Here is a 20,495-nt window from a genome sequence, read left to right as displayed (position 1 = left end):
GAACCGCACTGACAGGTTCTCAGGAACATTTGAATTTCACAGAGGAACAAGAAGAGATGGATGCAGGGATGCAGAGATGGAGAGAGAGAGAGCGCGAGAGAGAGAGAGAAAGGTTACCATGGCAACAGATGGTGGGTCACTTGGAAGTGAGAGGCCAATGACCTCGACTCGGGATTTACAATGTGTGTGATTATAAGTGTGTGTGCTTGTGTGATTACGTGTGTGTGACTGTGTGTGTCTGTGACTTAAGCACCTAACATTTTTGTAAGTTTCCAGGAAATTAATTTTATTTTATGACAATATTCACAGTGACTTAACTAAAGGCTGTGTGTGTGTGTGTGTGTGTGTGTGTGTGTGTGTGTGTCTGTTCTATATACAGATAGAGAGGGGGTGTGTTCCAGAAAATGATGTAGGTGAAGAATCATGGAGGGAAAAGACGTGTGTGTGAGTGTGTGTGGTGACCTTGGTTCTGTTGCCAAGAAAAGTTTGAGTCAATAAACTGGCAACTGACCAACAAACACACAAATACCCAACACGCACCTGAAGCACACCCCTCCCTGCAGGCCTTTGGTCGTCATGGTAATGGATATGTGGACCTTCAGAGTCGTGATTCGGATGCTCGTCCACCTCAACTGGATGCAGCTCCAGATCTCAGTCCCACCAACCAACAGTATGGCTTCCGTCCAATCAGGGAGCAGTATGTCATAGAGAGGGAGGGACCTGTCTGCTAGTATATTGGCCTTCTTGCTGTGTACGTGAAATACAAACATACATGTTCTACTGTTCCTTCGCAGCCTAAGGAATGAACGTCGTCTCCTGAGTGCTCCGGTGCAGACGCGCTCACCGCCAGCTGACCTGCTGACTGTGACCGTCCAACTGGTGAGGTTTCCGTGCGCTGCTGCAGGTCTGGACTACATGGATTTTAGCAGCTCTCCCTCACAGTCGCTGCTGCAATCAGAACCTTCACAGCTGGGCAGACGTCCACTGAATAAAATAAGAGTCAAAGTTTATAAACCCACGAAGGATCCTCACAGCTGAGACAGTAGGATCCAGTCAGACCATCGATCAATGCTTCCATCGATCAGTTTCCTCAGGTGAACTTTAGAAATCATTACGTTTTTATTCATTGATGTCGAGCCTCTACTGGTGACTGTCTCCTTTCCTTGTTTTATTGCATATTTGCTGCCATTCCTTCAGCAGGTTATCTTTGATTCTGACAGCAGGACAAAAACACCGTCTACACGGCGTTTGTGAGTGTGTGTGTGTGTGAGTGTTACATAACGAGCTCCCTCCTCGTCTTGAACTGACATGAAAATAGCTGCTTCAGCTTCACACTCGGTCTTCTGACTGTCTTTAAAAGCGCCAATTAGGGACGTTTAATGGTTGCGATGGCTGTGCGGGCGAGCTACACTCGCAGAGAGAGAGAGAGAGAGAGAGAAAAGAGAGATTTGTGTTTGTTCTCTTCTGTTGGAGACTGTAAACGGCTCGTATCTCACTTGAAACTACTCAAACACTTTAATACACAAGTTTAGCTCTCAGAAATTAATTCCACTTCTTCTGATATTTTCACTTGAGTAGCTTTCAGGATCAGTTTTGCCTTAAAGCAATACTTCACCCAAATGTACTTTGCATTTCAAGTAATAACTTATCGGAGTCCTCAGCTATCACAGATGTTTGTTTGCTCTTCTTTCCTCTGTGACTCTAGAACGCAGGAAGAGCCAGCCATGTACATTTAGCTTGAAGCTACTGGAGGCTGATGAAGCTGTTGACCATTAATAGTCGCCACTGGCTTTCACAGTAATGCTCTGATTCTGATGGTGGTCTCATCAGAGCCCCCTCAGACCAGGCTCAAGTGCCCGATTGTCCCTTGGGAGATGGCTGTTGGTTAGCTGCAAGCTAGTGCTAACGGGTAGCTTTGTAAGGTGAATTAAGGATCCAGCAGTTAGCACTAGCTAGCGCTCAGACACTAACATCAGTAATCTGCTGCTCAAACATCAAACACGAGCAGACTGGCTGTTTGTCATTTGATGCCTGCCAAACACTTCAATGATCCTGTGACTAGACTGATCAGGCTCTGTTGACATCAAGATGGCGGATACTGGCTTGAGCAGCTGGGACCAGTCAGGCTCTGACAATCTCTACGAATGTAACCCACAGGAAGTCAATCCTTCTTCACTGCTACTCCACTACTGATTTACAGCACCGAAGAAGAATGGATGGACATCTAACAATGGTGGTGTGGTGCTAATGTGTCCATTTATTAGTGTAAAACCCTACAAAGAGCAGAGAGCAGATGTGTGCTAGTTTAGCCTGTAGCTAGCAGCAGGATCAATGAAACATGGCACGTTCAATGACTGCCGGTAAAAGAGAAGTCAGTAAAAATGGGTGATTCAAAGCAGAAAGGAGAGAAAACATGTGTTCATCCTCCCACACCCCTCAAAGAGGATTCTGCTGCTTTGATTCACGTCTGAAGCGCCTGACGGGATCAAACGCCGACTCACCGTCAGGGCCAACAGACCACTTTCCTGCTACAACTACAGCCATCACACATGTCTGGAAGCATTTCCTCTCCTGCTACAAGTACATCTGGATCGCTCGTGAAGGTTCGTGGACGTGCAGTTCCTGAGAACATCATGACACCATGAACCGCCCTGCGGCCAAGTCTGATGACAACAGCCAGGTAGCGTTTGATCCTGCTCACACACAAGTTCACTGCTGCACACAGAGACTTTCTCCCTGTGCAGAATCTTTTCTGTTTAAATAGAAATATAATTGATTATGATTGGCTGAAGCCTCTGGAGAACTTAACCCTCCCATCCAATGAAAATCAAGTTCTTAACCTTGTTCACCTGCTGATTCTCATTTGCAGCAGAATAAGCAGACAGTGGCCGTCTCTACTTTGAAACAACCGACAGAATCACTGCGCAGCATTGGACGTGTTGCTGCTTCTCCAGAGAGAAAGACAAAGTTTGGGAAAAACAGGAAGACAGCGGTGGCGGAAACAGTCACATGACTTCGAGATTTACTTGGTCAAGGTTCATTTCCATCAGGTGTTTCTTGTTTAAAGTATAAACTTTTTCCAAAAAGGCAAAAAAAAAAACCCACCTCAAGCAAGTTTAGAAACCCTTTTTACAAATTTGAGGTAGTTTTTGTGCATTATGACATTTCCACTAAAAGACAGTAACAAAAACATTTTTCAAAAAAGTTCTTTTTGATTTGGAAGAGGAGTCAGCAGATCAGACAAGCCCTCCGGAGTCGGCCCTCCGGAGTCGGCCCTCCGTCAGCGATGGTTGAGAGGACCTTGTCTAAGAGTTCTAGTGGAGGTCGCAGACTAGATCATATTTGTCAAGTATGTTGAATCCCATGAACACGCTTCATTTATCCTTCGGGACAGTTGAATGTATTAGAGAGAAGGTGAGTGAGAGCTCTGGAGCTGAGTTGGAGCAGCGAGCGAGGCCAGCCTGACAGGAAGTGATCAAACAAATGCGGTCATCTCTGCAGCCGGGACATCACCCGTCCACTAATGTCTCTCTCTCTCACACAGCTGGACATTAATGTGGATAATTGAGAGCTGAAGCTGCAGATTTCAGGTTCGTTAATAATTCTCTCCCTCTCTCTCAGCAAGACTCTGAATCATCGCGACAGTTTGCTGATTAAATGTTTTTAATTGGTTCTGTTAAAGATTCACCGTCATGGCGAAGTGGCACCAGAAGATCAAGATCACGCAGGTCTGGAAGTTCAAGACTTTTAATTTACTTGGTTAGAAAGTAGAAACAAAGTGAGCGGCGGGAAGGTTCTACATTTATTAGGCCTTCAGTCTCAATCTTGATATCATCAAAGATGAATGATAACATGAATAAGAACTCCTCAGTGTGCATCTGAATGCTCTGAGTTCCTGCCCCTCCGCTCCTCCTGAAAGCTGTTCTGGTAGTTTTTGTGTAATCCTGCTAACAGATGAAGTGTAAGCAGAGGTTGTGAGTTTTCGGAGTACTTCTCTGTCCTTTAAAGATGCTCCGAGTACATTTACTGTGTTTCTGTGCTGCTGGCACAGAGCGAGCTGAAAATGAATAAAGATCTTATCACCGTTATCTTTTTCCAAAGTCTTTTAGCAACCATTTCTCTCACTGACCTCGCTGCTAAAAGGTAATCTGGAGGTTGGTCTGTAGTTCAGGGGACAGAATGGATTAACGCCGGGTCTCCTCAGGACACCGTCTCTGTTTCAAAGCCGTTTGGGAAACAGCCAGAGGTGAGGAATTCATTTCCAGCAGCGAGCAAAGCCGAGCCAAAACCACGGCGGCGGTCCTCTGAGGGGAGTTTAAAGGGATTGTTTCCGAGGCGCTGGAGGACGACAGTCACAGATGAGGCCGCGAGTCGGAGATTCGGCCAGATACCGAGGTGAATTGATTTCACAGAGACACTTCAGCCGAGGACACGACATCCGCTACAGCACTAACAAGCTGATCAGAGCCGCTAAAACACACAACTGGATCTGATTGTTTACTGGAGGATGGGCTGAAATTGCTTCCCTCCTCAGGGAGGCTGCAGATTTAAAGCCACAACACAAAAACCCTCAAGTGAGTGTTGAACCAGACAATCAGAACGGGGCTGAAAGTGAGCTCGAGCTAAAGCTAAGCTAGCTGGCTAGGGGTTAGCTTAGCTGTCAGTGAGTTAGCTAGAGTCAGCGAGGATGGAGTGAAGTGGAGCAGGAAGATGGAGGGGAGGAAGGGGCAGATGGAAGATGTGGTGGAGAAGTCCTTGAGATTTTCCCGGCAGGTCAAAGATCATCTGAGAGCAGTTAGCGTCCTGAGATGGCGGTCTATGATATCAGATGTAAACAAACGTGGCGGCGCCCATGTCACGTCATCAGCTGCTGCAACCACGTACTCAGGTAGGTCTACTGGGAGGCATTCCTTGTGTCTGTTAGGTTTCAACTCTTTGATGGAAAATATGAACGCTGCCATCAGAAATGAGAATAGGAATCAATGCGCAAATAATTTCAAAACACAATCCAACGATCGGCGAGACACAACCAATCAGATTTGAGTGTGTCAAGTCTTGAGCAACACCTCCAGCATGGTGACACTGGAGCGTGGCGCCGCCTGTGATAAGTTAGGAAAGACTCAAATTCTGATCAGCAGAATAAACAGAATGGGATCAAAAGTTCTTGTTTCTCGATGGAGGACGATGTTCATGTTGGCTTCAACTCTTCAGACTTCATAGAGAAACAAGTCTGGTTGTTGTTTTCAAACTTAACGTGTGATCAAAGTGTCAGCCATGTTTTCTGCATCCATGCATTCATCATGAAAGCCTCCATGAACAGACTGATTTTCTAAGCCACATCAATGTTGGAGTTCAGGCACTACCAGTTTGGTATCTCCTGACAGTTGGCACCGGCTCCAGAATTTTCAGTAAAGTTCTGTGCTTTTGGAGGCTCTTTTGCTCAGTGAGGAGGCTGCAGAGCACGAGAAGATGTCTCGCTCTCTTTATCGGATAGAAATGTGAAATTCTTCCCAACAGCTCCCAGTGAAGTGGACGGAGCGGCTGACTTCAGCGCTCTGCCTCAGCAGCGGGCAGACAGCTGACTGGCCTGCAGCTCCATGTCTGTGTGTGTGTGTGTGTGTGTGTCTGCTTTTCTGTGTGTGTGTGTGAGACAGTGTGTGTGTGTGTGTGTGTTTCTGTGTGTGTGTTTCTGTGTGTATTCATGTGTGTTTTGGTTCAGTCCATCTGTTGTTGTGTGTTAGCCTGAGGCGACGGCATGAGAGCAAGAGACAAAAAGGAAAAAGAAAGAAAAGACGCACAAGCAGAGGAATGCCTGTGTGTGTGTGTGTGTGTGAGCGTGCGTGCGTGCGTGTGTGTGTGTGTGTGTTTGGGCGTGCATGTCTGTTGGACCTCAGGCGGCGCTGTCCGCATGTCTCCGTGGATCCCAGATGGCGCCAGAACTCAACAGAACACATTAGTCCACTTGGCGTGCTCCCTCACACACGCTCAGACACACTCAGTCGAACTCTCCAGGCGGACGGATCACCTGAGCCTCAGCGCGCTCGGCTGCCGCAAGATTTCTGCTCCAATGCAACCTCATCAGAATTCTATGGGAGCCCGGAGAGGCCCGCTACTGCTACTTCAACTGTCTGCAATTCAGCACTGGATAGGGGAGGAGGACTGAGCCTCCCGACGGTGAGGCAGCTCAGGTATCTCCAGGTAAGAGAGAAGAAGAGAGGAAGGAGAGATGAGAGATGACAGGAAGCTGGAGTTCAGTTTCTGCTCGGATGGACGGGTCATTTCCTGTGCAGCAGCGCGGAGGCTCCACTTGGACTCATCTGCTGGAAGATCTAATCAGTAAATGAGCTGAAACTTGACTTGAGTCCAGCATGCTCACGGTTCAGCCCCCTCATTTAGCCTCCTCATCTGTCTTTGCATGTGCAGGCGGCACTTCTTACTGGCTCGAAATTGATTTTAATTAATTTCAGTGGAGACTCAGGTGAGAATCCTCAGGGGGCAAATAAAAGGGTATATGGTTTAACTACTGATGAAGTGCTTTTCTACCCTGGGACTCTGAATTCTTCAGAGTGGAGGACGCCATGTAGGTTCCACCCTTAGGAGCAATGAGTCGTTCACCATCTTGCTGAAGGACACGAGCAACCAACCAGCAACCCCTTTCATCGCTGCACAGCCACGCGGCCGTGAGCCAGGCCACCACCACAGGAACGGTCCATGCCTTCATTCACTGAACAGCAACATGTAAAATCACAAGCACCTCAACAGGAAGTTCAGTGCAGACGCACAAATCTATGAACCAAAGAGCATGAGGAGGTGGTTTGAGGCGTGGATGAGACTGGAATGAACACCAGGGCTCGTAACCAGACGTGACTGAGACACTTCACTTGTTGCTAGCAGTAAGTGACTGTTAGCTCCAAGCTAAGTATACATGGCTGGCTCTTGCTACATTCTGGAGTCCCAGATAAGAAATGAAACCTCTTTGTGACCTCAAGGCTCCTGTCAGTGAGTGCTAGTTTGATATGGAAGCAGTCTGACTGTTGCCCTTCCCAACCATTTCTCATCTGGATGGCGTCACATTTCAGGTGACCACATCTGGAGGTGACCTCTCAGATCGGAGAAAAATGTAATGTAGCTCCCAAAATAATTAGGATTCATCCTCTGGGGGGGGGGTTTAATGTGCTCACATCAAATTTATAGCCACTCCTGATGTAGATATTGAGCTGTGAGGTGAAGGACAGACAGATGGACGTCCTCGGGCTCGTCTCTAATGGCCTAAAACATCTCCGACTCTCAGTCTTTATTGTTATGATCCGTGTCATCGTGTGTCTGTACAGTGCCGTTCCCCCTCTGTTCCCCTCCTCTTGGATCTGGCCTCATCATTTCTGTGGCTCTCCGGGGAGCTCCATGCCCTGCATGACAACAGATGGAGCCCTGAGGCTCTGGGACCACACACACATGACCAGAGCGAGCTGGCAGTGGTGGCGGCTGAAGACTGATGTCAACATCAGCACGCGTGCGCGCACACACACACACACACACACACACACACACACACACACACACACGGTGCTAACAGGAGCCATCATGTGGAGATGCAGATTTAGAGGAGTGCTGGGGGAAAGTCTCCTACATCTTCATCTCCTTCGTCTTCTCAGTAGAATGTTTGTGTGTCATTGGCGCCGTCCAAAACTTCACGGGAGGCGAGGAGCTTAAACACTAATTACGCCTGTCAATCACACATTAAAGGCGACACCCAGGTGAGACCAGGTTCCATGTTGGGAGTTGTTTTGACGGAACAGAGCCAGGAAATACACATCTCTGTCCTGGATTATCTCTACAACCCTTCACCGGGTCAGCGCCAAGAGTGGCGTGAGCCTCCCTGGTGCTTCCAGGAAGTGAAGTGGCGAGCCTGAAGTCGTCTGGTTGAGCAATTCTTATTTCTTTCTGCCAGTTTCTGGTGACCTGCAGCAGTTTTAGTCATTCCTGCCTTGTCCATGAGGCTCCTAAACACCAAAATGTAGACGTTGGCCATAAGAGTTGACGTGTCTTCACTTTCAGCAGGCGTGTATTTGTACATGTGGACTGCAGTATATGTATGAAAGTACTGCATATGTCTGAATGTTTTATGTCTAACAGTCCAAAGAACATTTCTCCACAGGGGCAACAGAGGAATTTTAGCTCACGTTACAGTGGGTTTACATGCACCGTTGCCATAGTTACAGCTGCTTCACACAATATAACTGGTAAAAATGGTAAAAGGACTGGAGTTTTTCCTCCTTAACAGTACTCAGAGTGCTTCATAATGCGTGTTCTCATTCACCAGCCCACTCCACTCACGGTGTCTTGATCAAGAATACTTGAACAGGGAAAAGCAAGGATCGAACCCACGACCCTTCAGTTACTCTACAACCACTCTACCTCTGAGTTGTGCTGCCTATTCACTGTCTACTACTGCTGGACCGGTTTGCTGATGACGCCTGTCCACCTCCGGGGCGCGAGGTGGCGCTCGGCCTCCGTCCAGCTGGTTACACTCACTTTCCTCTGGAAAGACGCATGAGTTGATGTCCCCTGCCTGGTGATTCCTCCTGGGCGCCGTACCACAGTGGACCTTCGCAGCAGAGCGCCAGGCTGTTTGGGGCCAATTAAAGCGTTGACATGCTGGAGTAAATTCAATTGCCTGGTCCTTCTGATAGGAATATCACCCACAATGCATTGTGGCTTCCCATCATTTCTGCTATGAGGTCAGCGGATCAGAACTAATTGGATTTTAATGTTTTGTCAAGTACAGAAGTCAAACATTTGCTGGCTCCAGACTCTTAAATATCAGGATTTGCTGCTTTTTTGTCACTGACGATTATTAATTCATCAATTAGTCTTTGAACAGTTGTAAGGACTAAAGAAGCGAGGTGACCAGGTCTCTCTTGGTTATGAGAAACTGTGACAAGCTTTCCCATTCTGTTGGCATGTTAATGGCTCGATGATCAATCGGGAAGTAAGGGGGGTGTTTAAGTGTCTGAGGTCTCCCAACACTCACAGCAGGACCCTTTAGTTTGCTCATTTATTCAACGGCTGTGTCTCAGCTCAGTTTAACCACACCTTCCACACCTGATGTGACGTCCACACTCAATCAGACCTTTTGAGACAACTAAATGAAGGAGAGTTTGATGGAGAACTGGAGAGACGATCTGGCCTGGAAGGATCCATGACGTATTTCCCAGGGTGGTTAAACAACCAGATGAAGTTGAAGCAAACATACGTTTCTCTGGTTAACTCAGCGAAGAGGCTGGCAGAGTGATCGATTGACCCCAGAGCCTGGTGAAGTCGTCCGGACCACCAGGTGTGACATCAACTTTAGCTCAGCGATGGAACGGCCTCTTAATATCACCTAAAGGTCAGGAAGTAAATGTCAGGGCTAATCTGAGCGGAGGGCAGCAACCAGGAGGCCTTGACTGGAAGTGAATTCCTAATGTGATGGATGAGTGGGGACAGGAAGGAAGTGTCTGACATCAACAATACGGAGCCACAGTGATCACATCAAAGTGGGGGCAGAAGAAGAGGGAGGAAACCCACCGACGCCACTCGGCTAATTGTTTCTGGCGTGTAAAATACAAACAATAATGAAGACGGGAGACGAGAGAGAGGGAGATGGGATTGGACCGGTCTGCTTGGACGAGCAGGGCAACAATAAACAAACATGGCGCCACACGTTGACTAATGAGGAGGGACAGACGCTGCTGGGAGGGTTCCCCTCTTATGTGGCGCTTTCAGAACGCTGATCTATGTTCTACAGTATCAGCAGTGTGAAACAACTTGAGATCTCTGGATGAGCGTCAGTTCTGCCAAGACACATCAGGAGTGACCCAACTTGCAGCCGCACGCAGCCAAAGGTTACGTCAGACAACTACACGACGCCATGTCAGTCCGAGGGATCAAACCCAGCCTGGTGACATCACAGTCGCCTCCAGGAAGTCCAGTCCAATACTGATATGGGGCCCTGGTGTGGAGTCCCTGGGTCACATGACCTACTGAGGAGCTGTCACAATGAATTTGTTCCAGTACATAAACAAAACATAATTTTGAACCCAGATATGCACATGAAATACAGGAGTGCCCTGTACCTCCTATCCAGATCTAATATCTAGTCCTGATCTGGAGTCCCTGGGTCACATGACCTGGCGGCCGTTAAAAACATAAACATTTATGAGGTACGAAAAAGACAGATTTTTGCAACAACATATTCATTCATTGATGTAGGAGGTTAGAAAATCAGGTTTGGCTGCATCAGAGCATCAGGACCTGTGCGGCTCATGCTCCCCAACACATCCGACCAATCAACACAAAGAACCGTCTTCTACTGTCGTCGGCTGATTCAGACACAAAACACAAACTCAGGACCAAAGATAGAACGGAGGGTTTGTTTGCCTGATCTGAGTCCAGACTGAAGAGGCAGAGGAGACTGTCTGAAGGACAAAGATCTGGCAGGCGTCCTAAAAGCGCTCGACCCAGGAAGAGGAAGTTGTTTCCTACTTTGAACAGCAGGGAGGTGATTTCCTCTTTAATGAAAGCTGACAGGAAATCAAACATCACGGGAAGAGAAACCAAACAACGAGGAAGGACAGGAAGATCTCTGCAGCCTTACCGAGCTTGGGCAGTGAGTACTGGACTTTAAAGTAGTCCTGGTAGAATCCCAGAAGCCTCTTGGTGATGTGGAGCGCGTAGTCGCCGGCTCCGCTGGAAATGGCATCCGGCCGAGCATAGAGACGGATCTGAAACCGAGGATGGGAAAATTGGATCAGGGTGATTTTAACAGAGATGGATGGAAGAAGAGAAGCAGCGAGAGGAAACAGAATAACCGGGAGAAAACATGAGGGAACGAGACAAATAAAATTACCTTCAGCAGTTTACAATCAAATCTACACCGGGAGGAAGGTGTATATTAGAGGGAACAACACAGTCAGCTGCAGTTCAACTCTACAGAGAGAAGGACATAACGTTTCCCTCCAAATGTGCAGCAGATATTGGCGGTGTTGGCAGGTGGAGTCCAGCGAGAGACCGACTCAATCAGGATCATGCTCATCTCCAGACTCCAGTCAGGTCCAGTTTAGGTTGAAATCTCCAGCCCCAGAAATGGATTTACAGCCCGAGAAGAAAAACATCCACTCTCACACACTGAGGGGGAAATGAAAGGAAGTTTGACTTTTGGGGGATTCTGATGTTCCTCTGACTGAAAATCAAACCAGAAACCATTGCAGCTCTTTTACAATCAAACTGAGGGGAGTTCTTCAACTTCTTGGTTCCGTCTACCAACGGTTCCATGTTCTCACCAGGAGGTTCATCTCTGCACAACCAATTTCAACTCGACATGGCAGAACAAACAACTGCAGCCGTCTGAGTCTGAGGACTCGCTGACTCGGTTGGTTTCAGGTCGGCGGTGTGTGATGAGGTCACGTGGAGGAAGGCGTTCCCGTTTGCTGCTCGATACTCCGATTCAGACGACTGCAATCATGTCAACAAACTGTCATTTGGCTGTAAATGTGCAGTGCATACAGTACAAGTACACTTATGCACGTGTAGACACTCACACAGCTCTGATCAATAATCAATACGGCCCGCTCACATGACTGCTCCGTGTCTATCAGCAGGCTTTTGCAGTGCAGTGACCTCGATGGTGACCTCATTGTTGACATGACAGCGAGGATGGCGATCAAACTCAAGTTACTGCCAGCAGCTGCTGCTGCCAGGACGCTGACAGACGGTACAACAAACTCAGGCTCAGACGTGATGATGTCACAACGGACAGAACTCAACAACATGGAGCGACTCCAAACAAACACGTCTGCGATTGTCCTGGAGGAGAGCAGCTCCACGCTGTCGATCCATACAACCCCACCCGCCACGCCGTGGTTCAGAGAGTCCTATTATTTTCAGGGGCCCTGCACAATGCAATGCAGCAGCAGCGATGAAACTGGACAGTGATGGAGAGTTGCCACGGTAACCATGGCCACGCCAACGTAAAAGGCTGCTGTGTGTACGCTCACGTTCGTGTACACACAATCAAGCAGAGTCATGATCGACTCCAGTGCTGCAAAGAGCTCCTGTCTGAATGTCCGCCGTTATTACGCTTTATCAAATCTTGACGACGTATTGATGGGTAATATCTGTGATGTCATAGCAACGACTCATCAACTCTGAACCCCCATTTAATAACACAATGTTCACACTTCACGTAACAGTTAGTAATGCCTAGTTAACTGTTAGTTGACAGAATTCCCTACTGGTGGTGGTGTTAACTTAAAGACGGATGTTGATATTTGGGAGGTTGAGTCAAAAAGAGCATTAATTAATGAGTAATTACAGCTGAGTACTGCACACTCAGCGTAAACCCACTATCAACTTTCACTGATGGACAAAGTGTTACACAACCATTCACCTCTGTGTTTGTCTACTCAGTCCAGATAAATCACATCACCACCACCCACCGCCGCTGTCAGTCGTTACCGTGGCGGCAGTGGGTGGTGGTGATGTCACTGATCGATATGCATGTATGTGCTTGGTTACAGTGTAGGAGCCACTTCACTGTCAGCTGGAGGACCACACACGCACACACACACACACTCACACACTCACACACACACACACACACACCTTGGCACTGCAGCAGTGACACTCTGAGGGCTGGAAGTCTGCACGGTCACGTCAACGCTGCCGTTAAACTGCACAAACATTAAGGTTGTTGTATTCGAGTGTTTCCAGCTGAAGCAGAACTAACCGCCTCTTTTATCCGCACTTTGGTCGTTCGATGTTACGATGAACGTTATGAGTCTTTGGAGTGTAATGAAGACCTAAGCAGCCGTGACAGGACGGAGGCTGAGTGCCTCACACACTAATTACAGCGTGTGTGAGGGAACACGCCGCACCTGTGTTCATCTGTTGACTCCATTGTTTGCATTTGCGCTTCAAAACTGAAACACAAACTGGGTTCACATGAAATTTGGAGCCAACGGAAAGTAGAACCAAGTGTTGGTTGGCAGCAGCAACATCCAAGTCACCTTACGTACTCCTACTCCTGCTTCTACTAAGTACTTGTACATACTATTTCAGGGTTGAACCAGCTGAAATCATTCCCATATATGGTGGTCATTATTTAAGCAATAAGTCTCAAAAATGTACATTGTTCCTTTCAAATATTCGCAAATCGGCTCACCAAGAAGTTTCTCCCCTCCTGCATTACCTTTTCTGTGACCCCAGAATGCAGGAAGAGCCAGCCACACACCAGCTGGTTGCATTCAGCACCGACTAGCGCAGCATCACAAGTGTTCAACTTTTTATCACCAACCACATTGTTTGTGGATTACTGAGGACATAGTTGGATTATTCCGGACAGTTTTGCTGTACGTAGCTGGCTCTTTCTGCACTCTGGAGCCACAAAGAAGTGATGCAGGAGGGGAAAAAAGCATCTGTGAAAGTCCTGTTAGGGAGTACTTGTCTATTAAAATACACTTCCTGGGTGGAGTAGCACTTCAATCGTACCCTCAAGACACTGCCTGTATTTGAGGTGGCTTTACTTGCTCCGTCCTGACTAAGCTATGCTAACACTAGTATTGATTATGCTAAGCTAAGTAGCGTGGCTCTCTACCTCCTAGTCTTTGGGGACGACGTACAGTAACAGGTGGGATGTTCAGGTGGAAGCACAGCAAACAGGTACAGGCTTATGCAGATTATGCAACAGTAGCGACCGCCGGTATTGTTAAAACCTCTGATACTTCCATTAGTAAACATGACTACCACAGGAAAGACTCAGATCCACTTACAGCTCCTCTCCCTCCACTCACATCCCCAGGCAGGATCACCCCCCCCCCCCCAGAGCTCATCTGCCAGCATGGCGGTGGTGGCAATCAGAGGGAACATCTTCTCAGAAAGTGGAGGCTTTATTGAAATGGCAGCTCCTTTTCTGACAGCGAGCTGCTGAATTGAGCATCATCATCTCCCGAGGATCCCTGGAACGCCTCCAGTCGTGTTCTCCCAGGTGAAGAGAAACCAGGACGCATTACTCTTTCAAAGGAGGGAGGAGGGGGTGTGATGTTCTCACTTCAAAGAATCACCATATACACATTCACCTCGTCTCCAAGGGCTGAAATCTGCTGCTTCAACCAAACTAAAACTGTTGCACCGTGACTCTGTGTGCACCGTGTTTAGCTCTCTGGCCGCCGCGCCGGGCTCGGGTGGATGTTGTGTCCCTGTCCGTCTAGATTTCCCTCCATCAGGCCAATAACATGCAGGACAGCTGAAGTGGAAACTTTAAATTGGTCCAAGGCGTGAATGTTTGTCCGTCATGTTGCTCTGCTCTGAAGAATAGACGGATAAACGGAGGTTTGCCGACCTGAATGAGGTGATAATCACATCGTCACATGACTGTCGGCCACCAGGAAGTCGGAGCAGCTCAGCAACTCTGGAGGCTGAGGCCGTTGAATGTGTGTTAGCAAGTGTGACCGATCAAGAACTGGGTCAGAACCACAGTTATGAACCCAGATCAAATGAATCAAACCTCATAACATCGGAGGAGGAGAACCACCAGAGCCAGGACAACCGAAGTCAAATATTCCTTCATTATTAATAACAACATTGAGGCTTTTAACTGCAGTCCTGAACTCAACTATCAAACATCAAAACTTTACAGAATTTGCTGACTGTGATGTAAAATGCTGTCAATCACAAAATGAGTGTTCCATTCCAAGCGTCTCCTTTCCATTTCCGTTCATCTTTGATTAACTTCTTGTGAAAATCCTTCGGAGACGTTGAAGCGATGATTCCTCCTTAAGTATGCCGGGACTCTTACAGGTGTGCTCAGGTAGACGCCGCGAAAACTTCCTTTCACTCCCATCAGGACACAACGACATCAGCCAATCAGAGCCAGTCAAGCTAGGAAGGCAGGGTGACATTTCCTCCCGGTGGATCACTCACACAGGCCAGGACAGGTAGCGACACTAAATATTCCCTCAGTTAATATCTGCTTCTCCTCCTCCTGCCCTCTCTCTCCCCTCCTTGTTATCTCTCCACTCGCCCGTGACATCCCTCGCTGCGTTCTGTCGCTCCGTCTGTCGCCCTTGGATGATGGATGGGGTGATGGACGCTCGGTTGCCACGGTAATTTGATGGATGGTTTAGTAACTGATACGAGTGCAGAGAGAGCACAACAACACGCTCTCCTCCGAGTCTGGGCTGGTCCTTGACTTTCAGATCGAGAGGCCTCAGACTGTCACCCCCCCCAAACAAGCACCACTGACCCATGACGGCGGCAGCGGCCGGCACACAGCTGTCCACTTGCATCATTACTTTGACCGCCGTGAGACAGAACTAGAGAGGATAGCAGCCGTCAATGTCAACAAGACCAACCAGGAAGGAAAGGGAAAACCCAAGTATCAAGCCATTTGCACGTAAATCCCATTTAAACGTTTGGATGAATTTTCTCTTATTTTTGCCTGAAAGTGGGAGTTGTGCATGGAGCCGGCTGTCGCGCTGAGAGACAGAAGAAGAGAAGCACCTACAAGGAAACGGTGTTGTTTTTCCTTTCAATTGAAAATTGAGAATTTAATCTTTCCTTTAATGAGTTCCATTTTTTCATAATCATTGCACAAAATACCCTGCGAGTCGAGACTGTCGAGTATTTTCATATTTAATGTTTTCTATGTTGAGGCGGCCATATTTCCAGGAACACGGACCCCGCGGGTCCTCCAAGTTCTCCCGGCGAGAACCTCCTTTAATCCCTGACTGTTGACATGCAATGAAGCTGATGCTGCTCTTCATCATTCGCAGTTTGATGTGTTTCACTCACACAGCAACTGGAACATTTGCATGGAGCAGAAGTACTGTTGCCATGGTTACCTGCACTTTCGTATACATATTTGCACACTTACTTTGAGGGGTCCTGCTTTTAGACATGAATCATACATGAATAATAATTTCTTTGTAGAATGTGAGTGAGACATCATCAGAACTCCGTTTATGATTCCGCTAACACGTCAAACCTCTTAGCACTGCTGTTTTCACAGCACATCACGAATGAGACCTTTCTTCAGGGTGATCTCGATCATCCGTGTGCTACAGAGCCTGCACCTTGTGTTGGAGGACAGACGCTGCAGACAAAACCCGCTCACATTCACACTCAGGCAGCAATTAGCTGCTCAATAAACACAAGCGCTCTGTTCCTGATGCCGCGATGACAGAAGATGAAGGAATAATGAGCTAAATGGCTGAAAGATTGAGGCTTTGTTGAACCGAGAGCGGCTCAGTGGGTCATCACGCGCTGTTTGTTTGTTTGTTTGTTTGTTTTCTTTGTCAGATTTGAACGGCCCCTGAAGGGAACGCGTCTCATTACAGGAACAGAGATGTGAACAGACACATTAGACTGACAATAGCGCGACGCTGGAAAGAAGCGAGGAACGCTTTGAAAAAGGAACAAAAACAGAATATGGTGAGTTGTCATCATCAGTTTGTGAGGCTCCCATCATCTGAAAGATGGAAAGGATTTCTTCATGTTTGGATGAGACCACGTTATGTTTATCAAGTATTCCAATCTGAATTCTTGTTTTCAACCATAAAAAGACATTTAAATGTGGTTTTCTGCGGCAATTCAAAAGTTTTTGACTGACGGATCCACAACGGCGTCTGGTAAATCTTGGCGAGGGCCATCAGCTGTTCACAGCTCTTCAGCAGGAATAAGAATGAAGTGAAATTTTCAATCACAGTTCCAAAATTATTCAAATATTTTGTTGACACGTGTTTTATTGCCATGAGTAAGATGAGATGACCACAAGCGATTCTGATAACTGGATAATTATTGCAGGCTTTTTCAAGCCCAAATACCAAACACTCGCTGATTCGAGACTCTTCAATATCCAGATTTGATCCACATTTGGTCACTCAGGTACACAACACATAACCTCAGCTCCAGGGAACTGATCAGGAAATTTATAAGCTGCTTTTTTTAATTCTATTGACATTTTACAGACAAAACGATGGATGGATGATGACAATAAATGTTGGCTGCAGCCATAAAACGGATCCTGGATAACTGGAGACACTCGAGGTGAGACAGCAGCAAGCACACAACCACGAGCCACTGGTACACCTGTGGCATCGTTAGCCACAAAGTTGCTAGTTACTACTTCAACTACATTGCTCACTGTTTTTGGATAAGCATGTCAGGGAAGAAGTACTTTGTACTCGACCAGGAGGTTATCATGTCAGGGAAGAAGTACTTTGTACTCTACCAGGAGGTTATCATGTCAGGGAAGAAGTACTTTGTACTCGACCAGGAGGTTATCATGTCAGGGAAGAAGTACTTTGTACTCGACCAGGAGGTTATCATGTCAGGGAAGAAGTACTTTGTACTCTACCAGGAGGTTATCATGTCAGGGAAGAAGTACTTTGTACTCGACCAGGAGGTTATCATGTCAGGGAAGAAGTACTTTGTACTCGACCAGGAGGTTAGCATGTCAGGGAAGAAGTACTTTGTACTCGACCAGGAGGTTAGCATGTCAGGGAAGAAGTACTTTGTACTCTACCAGGAGGTTATCATGTCAGGGAAGAAGTACTTTGTACTCTACCAGGAGGTTATCATGTCAGGGAAGAAGTACTTTGTACTCTACCAGGAGGTTATCATGTCAGGGAAGAAGTACTTTGTACTCTACCAGGAGGTTATCATGTCAGGGAAGAAGTACTTTGTACTCTACCAGGAGGTTATCATGTCAGGGAAGAAGTACTTTGTACTCTACCAGGAGGTTATCATGTCAGGGAAGAAGTACTTTGTACTCGACCAGGAGGTTAGCATGTCAGGGAAGAAGTACTTTGTACTCGACCAGGAGGTTAGCATGTCAGGGAAGAAGTACTTTGTACTCTACCAGGAGGTTATCATGTCAGGGAAGAAGTACTTTGTACTCTACCAGGAGGTTATCATGTCAGGGAAGAAGTACTTTGTACTCTACCAGGAGGTTATCATGTCAGGGAAGAAGTACTTTGTACTCTACCAGGAGGTTATCATGTCAGGGAAGAAGTACTTTGTACTCTACCAGGAGGTTATCATGTCAGGGAAGAAGTACTTTGTACTCTACCAGGAGGTTATCATGTCAGGGAAGAAGTACTTTGTACTCTACCAGGAGGTTATCATGTCAGGGAAGAAGTACTTTGTACTCTACCAGGAGGTTATCATGTCAGGGATAAATGTCTCTGTCAGAGTCTTGGGGAATGACAGAGGGATGGAGAGACGGAGGGACAGAGGGACAGACGCTTCAGAGAGCTAACTAGCTGTGGTGTGAGTGCTGCCTTCAGGCTGAAACAGGGACGTGAGGATGAGGGTGAAGCCGGGCCAGAGACAGGAAGTGCGGCTGGTAGACATCGACATCACAACTCCTGTAAGCTGATAAGTCTGAGTCAGTGATGCCAGCCAGACCACAGGAACACTGGGGTCATGGTCATGGCGGGATCAGCACCTCATGCACCACCAACAAAAACGACTGCTCTGTTAGCCTTCATGGACGAACTCTTCAAATCAGCATCACAGCCATCACATTAATCAGCGGCACACCTGCAGGCGCTCCGGCCCATCAGAAGCTCCTTTCACACTGCACCGAAAACGCGGGTCCACACGGGTGTTTGAGCGCTCTGAAAGGGTCGACTCAGCATTTTGACCTGCGTCCGGCGACCCTCCTAGCGACCCGTGTGTTTAGCGGCTCTGCTCGGCTCGCCTGCAGTGTGCAAAGACAACCCGCGTCGTCTCAGGTTTCCCGCGACCTTCCTGTCGCATCCTGATTTTGTCACTGTGCCGCCTGTCAGGCTGTCATTGTGGAAGCTCTGGAAAAAAACAAATTAATAAAACTGGGCTGTGAGAGCTGCTGACTCATCTGTCAATCAAGTTTGGGCCTCTGCCATGAGGTCAGTCTCCTGCTGATGTCCCCAGACGCCACTCCACTCCTGTTGTTCTAACAGTTCCATGTGGATGATCTCAGGTGAGTTCATCTCTGCTGGGGAACGCCCACCAACCAGGAACCCTGACGTGAACTGAGCAGGCGCCACCGTGTTGATTAACAACTTGTACCGCCATCTTCTTTTTATCAATCGTGGCAGCGCACTGGCAAGATCCTGATGTCCGCCAGCTGCTCGCCATTCGCGGTGAAGAGGAGATTTCTGGAACCGTACTGGACACAGAGATTTATTGGAACATCACCACATTTTGAGACACGGCACAATTTTACGTGTCATGATGACGTCAGCGCGATGACGTACGAGAGAGAAAAACACAGGCACGCGGCCTCACAGCGGGAGCTCAGACCCGCGTTTGCTCGGCATTGGGCCAGCAGACGCGGGTTGACACGTGTTTCAGTGTGAAAGGGTAGTGGAGAACCCTGAACTAATACATTATGATAAACCACAACGAAGTGTCTGTTAGGACTGCACACAGAGGCATAAAAGCAGAAACTAGACCCTAGAGCCAGGAACACAGGAGGAACAGGACGAGACCAATTCACCTGTAGAGCTCCCAAACTGGGGGGGGGGGGGGGGGGGGGGGGGGGTGGGGCTGCCATTCGTAAGTGCTGTTGTCTGTTAATCTCCTTTGATGATAAAAGTGTGGGAGAAGACAAGAATAAAGACGGAAGGGAGCCTGATTCCTCTCTAATATGACTACACACACACACACACACACACACACACACACACACACACACACACACACTCACAGTTATTACTAATATTATGACCCAGATATGATTTGTCGTTAAACAGCTTTTCTTTCAAGAGAAACTGGCAGCCAATGTTTGTGTGTGTGAGTGAGTGTGTGAGTGTGTGTGTGTGTGTGTGTGTGTGTGTGTGTGTGTTGTCCTTGAATTTTTGGCAGACGAGATGGATGAGCTGTAATTACACTGATAGAGAGATGATCGGAGGAGGGGAAGAAGAAGGCGAAGAGGAGGACAAGAAGGAGGAGGAGGAGGAGAAAACAAGGTCGTACATGTATTTGTCCTTGTACCAGAACATAAACCTGTGTGTGTGTGTGTGTGTGTGTGTGTGTGTGTGTGTGTGTGTGTGTGAGAGAGAAAGGTTGGAGTAGTTAAAGGAAGATGGGACTATTCTGACTGGGACTCTGGCCGCCATGATGGACCAGACCAACTCTGAAGCAGCTTCACTCTCGACTCGAGAGCTCCAGTCAGGTTTCTGGTGTCAGGAATCGACCCAGAAAGGACCTGAGACCGTCCACAAAAACCAGCAAGACGTCCCAGTGGGGAGCCTCGAGGCGGCCACAGCTGGCTTGGTGGGATGAACCACGACGACCAAAGTGCAGATGTCATGAGTTCATCTTCATCCGACTGAGATGAAACACACAACGATCTCACGTCAGGACATATTCAGCCATCACCGAAGCCGTCAGGACTTTTTCATGTCGTCATCTCAAGATCTCGCTTGAATTATTGTGTCTTGTCACGACAGCTACGCTCGTTTTCCCGAGGT

General features: G+C 47.7%; 1 protein-coding gene and 1 long non-coding RNA gene across 7 annotated transcripts in view; one reads left to right on the top strand and one right to left on the bottom strand.

Annotated features, from left to right (window-relative positions):
• The window catches only part of LOC147262606 (thyrotropin-releasing hormone-degrading ectoenzyme-like), a 129,453-nt gene that overhangs the window by 92,056 nt on the left and 16,902 nt on the right, over nt 1–20,495 (bottom strand). For all 6 annotated transcript variants that reach the window (XR_015112427.1, XR_015112426.1, XM_086201627.1 and 3 more), the window contains exon 4: nt 10,637–10,763. Coding sequence is in view for 4 of the 6 variants with exons in the window: in XM_086201627.1 (XP_086057753.1) it covers nt 10,637–10,763 (127 nt within the window). In the remaining 2 variants the exon portion in view is untranslated. The remainder of the gene's footprint in view (nt 1–10,636; nt 10,764–20,495) is intronic.
• Nucleotides 4,738–17,108, top strand: LOC147262607 (uncharacterized). Its single transcript, XR_015112430.1, has 3 exons — nt 4,738–4,888; nt 16,336–16,467; nt 17,004–17,108. It is a non-coding gene; the product is annotated as an uncharacterized LOC147262607 (long non-coding RNA).

Source organism: Aulostomus chinensis, chromosome 4 (assembly GCF_037954235.1).
Source record: "Aulostomus chinensis isolate RoL2024-O1b breed Wild chromosome 4, RoL_Achi_v1.0, whole genome shotgun sequence".
In the NCBI taxonomy this organism is placed as follows: domain Eukaryota; kingdom Metazoa; phylum Chordata; class Actinopteri; order Syngnathiformes; family Aulostomidae; genus Aulostomus; species Aulostomus chinensis.
Note: the sequence above shows the minus strand (reverse complement) of the source record. Positions and strands in the feature narration are given on the sequence as shown.